Genomic DNA, 3362 nt, shown 5'->3' on the forward strand with positions numbered 1-3362 from the left:
TGCGCTACGCTGTGCCGCTGAGGAGAACTGTCTAGCCAGGTACTACATAGACACTAAAGCAGACACACACACACACACACACACACACACACACACACACACACACACACACACACACTAAACACAGGTATTTCCTTTGTTTTTACTGCTCATTGAAGGTTGATCTTACTAGTTTTTGCTCAACTTTTGGCTTTTTCAGGATAACTTTCAATTACATCTGTATGACTTTTCAATGTGGTGGTACAACTGTTCTCTTCAGAGTGCTCGAAAAACAGTTTGATGGTATTATGGAGCATGGAGCAGTGATTCTCCAACATCATCTCCTGCCAAGATGTAAATGTTATGGGTTGATTTTCCCAAAAGCATTCAGAACAATGGAACAAACCCTTTGCTCGCAACACAACTCGCCCCTGGGAGCTCAGCCAGTAGCAACTTTCCAACGCAGCTTACACGCCTAACCCCTCTGATCCATTCAAGGTCGGCTTATGGACCTTCAGTGAGAGACATTGACTTCAGAGTCCTCCTGCGGTTCCCCCAGAAAGTAAAGAACCAAGGCACCTCTGACTTCCTTCCTGTCAAGCCAAGATATCAGTGGGATTGGCACAGCTGTCACCAGTAAGTTCACTCAGAATAAAAGTGAAATGACTTAAATATGATTTACAAAGCTGAACCCCCCCCTCAAAAATCACTTAAGAACTTAACATTGTGGGTTTAAAAGCATCCCTGAACCCTAATTGGGCCATCTCACAAATGATACGCTCGTATTCTGCTCTGTTCGACCCTCTCAGACACTTCCACAGCATGGAGGCCTTCAGTAACTACGACCTGCTGGACATCGTCACTGGACGGAAAGTTGCCGAGGGACACAAGGCCAGTTTTTGCCTGGAGGACACAGGCTGTGACCCCGGATTCAGGCGGCGCTACGCCTGTACGTCTCATACACAGGTACAGTGAAGTAAATGTATTTAATTGGGTGATCTCGCTGAGATCAAATCGTGTTTTGCAAGAGAGACCTGATGAAATCAGTAATGAGGCATCAGAAACAATGAAAGGCATTATGAAATATGATTAAAGTTAAATGACACGTTACACAGTTAAAAAGTAGTAAAGTATTGGAAGTCATGAGGGAAAAAAAATCATGTCTAATAATCCTGCACTTCACATCTGATTTGATTTGGATTGATTTGAATTGAATGAGAGGGTTCTATCTTGGTCAGAATAAAACCCATTCAGATCAGAAGGGGAGTCAGTCAATCTTGAGTCTGATCTGGTGAACAAAGAGATGTAATATACAGGAGCAACTTTAGCAGGAGACCTTTTTAATGTCGTGCATGTTCACTTTAAACTGCAGATAGACAACACATTATCAACGAAGATATGTTCATAAGAGACAGATGTTTCCTCAAATAGTTCAAATCTTAATATTTGCTGCAGAAGTCTTGGACCTTCTTGGAAGTTCAAAACTCTACAGCTTCACTTTTAGAGACCTAGACCAACATCTCTTCTTTTCAGTGTTCAGTTAAAAAATGTACATTTTGTATTCTATTTTATTTCGTCAAACAGAATGTAAGTAGCATGGCTGGGAGTTGAAAAGTTTTGTTTTTTTTACAAATCCCCTCAGATACACTTACTCCAGTATGCCAAATAGTAAAAAATCTACTTCTTGAGAAACGGGAATATTTCTTACTGCATATCTTTTGTCTGGGCTCTGTGATTCTGTCTTTTTTACTGCTTAGCGCTGGTTTCTTGTAACAGCTTCGCTTCCGAAGAACTGTTTGTTTAACTAAAACTCAAATGTGCTTCATTTGCAGCGCTTGTAGGAAAAAAGCAGTCCAAGTCGTCTGAAGAGCCAGAGTCAAAGCATTAATAAACAATACTGAGGGTTGTTTTTTTCAGGGACTGAGTCCGGGATGCCATGACATTTACGCTGCAAACATCGACTGTCAATGGATCGACATCACTGACGTTCCTCCAGGAAACTACATCTTGAAGGTAGCACGTTACATTTCTCAACATGGACATTTTTTTTTTTTTTTAACTAACATGCCTGGAGAGCCCTTTAAAACTGCTTTTATATATTTCAGGTTACTGTCAATCCCAATTTCCACGTCATGGAGTCAGACTTCACCAACAACATAGTGAGATGTGATATCATATACACCGGGACTTATGTTCAGACGCGCAACTGTCGAGTATCAAGGTATCGTAAGAGTGTTTCTGTTCAACGATTACATCCGAAAAAAGGGCAAAACTTTCTAATGACCACTGAGTGATTCTGCATCAAGTCTTGTGTGTTCTCATTTTCGATGCCTTTTAATAATTATCTTTCTTCCCTTTTTCAGGAGTTAAAATCTTCCCTTTCAAATATTCCCTGCAGGAATTTTGTAGCAACCATCTCTCCCTGTGCTGCGCAGCAACATCAACCTTCTGACTAACACAAAGTGCGATGGGTAAAGTGTTTAATTGTAACTGTGTGCTACATTCCTGACATAGTCTAGTGTTGCATATACTGGAAATACATTCCAACGTTTACACATATTTTGTACATTAAACTAGTGAGATCCTCACATTTACTTGATTATGTATTTCTACAAATGTGCCTAAAGTCATAACAAAAAGATATCTTCTTTTTTCCTTAACAAATACAAGTACTGTGTTCATATACATTTTTCTTGAATGCTGGTTATTGCTTGAAATGTGTTGTTGCCTCATGTTGTCTTTGTCTTGTTATACTGCTTTGTGTTGTTGTTTTTGTTATTATGTGTACTGTGTTTTTATGTTTTTTAATTTAAAGGATATGATATTCTTTATTTTCCTTGTTGTCAGTCCATCTCATGAAAGTATCAAAGTCACCTCCGGGGCTCAGCTAGCTGACGGTCCGAGGAGTGAGGTAGTCTGGGTCAAGCATAGACAGAAAGCGGGTAGGAAGTGGGTGATTCACCGGGTTTTAGTATCACAAGGTATTTTACAAGACTTCTCGGAGACCGGATATAGCTAGAAGCAAAGGAAAACGTCTCTCTCAATGCTTCCCGACTTCTACAGCATAGGTTTTCAAGTCCATTGGTTCAAGAGAGAAATCTGCGTAAAACAGGTAAAATACATATTCATTTGATCAAATTTATAAACCAGCTGTGCACTGTCGCTCTTTGTACATTTTACTCAAATGGGTGCAAATAGAACATTTTTTAGGGATTATTTCTGGCCGCGTATTTGGATGTGAAAGTGAGAATTCACGTTTGCTGGATGGTGCATGTATTTGTACTGTAGGATCAATTCACTGCTGCTTTTGATCATCTCATGTGTTGACAATACGAAAAAGGCAGAATATTACCGATTCTTTAAACACTTTGTGGTCAAATCAG

The 3362-nt window shown here is 39.8% G+C and overlaps 1 protein-coding gene across 1 annotated transcript in view; it reads left to right on the forward strand.

Moving 5' to 3' along the window:
* LOC137795826 (protein-lysine 6-oxidase-like) overlaps window positions 1-2555 on the forward strand; it is a 3934-nt gene extending 1379 nt beyond the window's left edge. Inside the window, exons 3-8 of the mRNA XM_068593326.1 lie at window positions 1-39; window positions 478-615; window positions 789-945; window positions 1897-1992; window positions 2085-2200; window positions 2343-2555. The exon at window positions 1-39 is cut by the window's left edge and continues 70 nt beyond it. Of these exons, the coding sequence (XP_068449427.1) occupies window positions 1-39; window positions 478-615; window positions 789-945; window positions 1897-1992; window positions 2085-2200; window positions 2343-2349 (553 nt within the window). The 3' untranslated portion in view covers window positions 2350-2555. The remainder of the gene's footprint in view (window positions 40-477; window positions 616-788; window positions 946-1896; window positions 1993-2084; window positions 2201-2342) is intronic.
* Window positions 2556-3362: the final 807 nt, after the last annotated feature.

Source organism: Clinocottus analis, unplaced genomic scaffold (assembly GCF_023055335.1).
Source record: "Clinocottus analis isolate CAN_PGR_092001 unplaced genomic scaffold, fCliAna1.0.p SCAF_290, whole genome shotgun sequence".
NCBI classification, from domain to species: Eukaryota; Metazoa; Chordata; class Actinopteri; order Perciformes; family Cottidae; genus Clinocottus; species Clinocottus analis.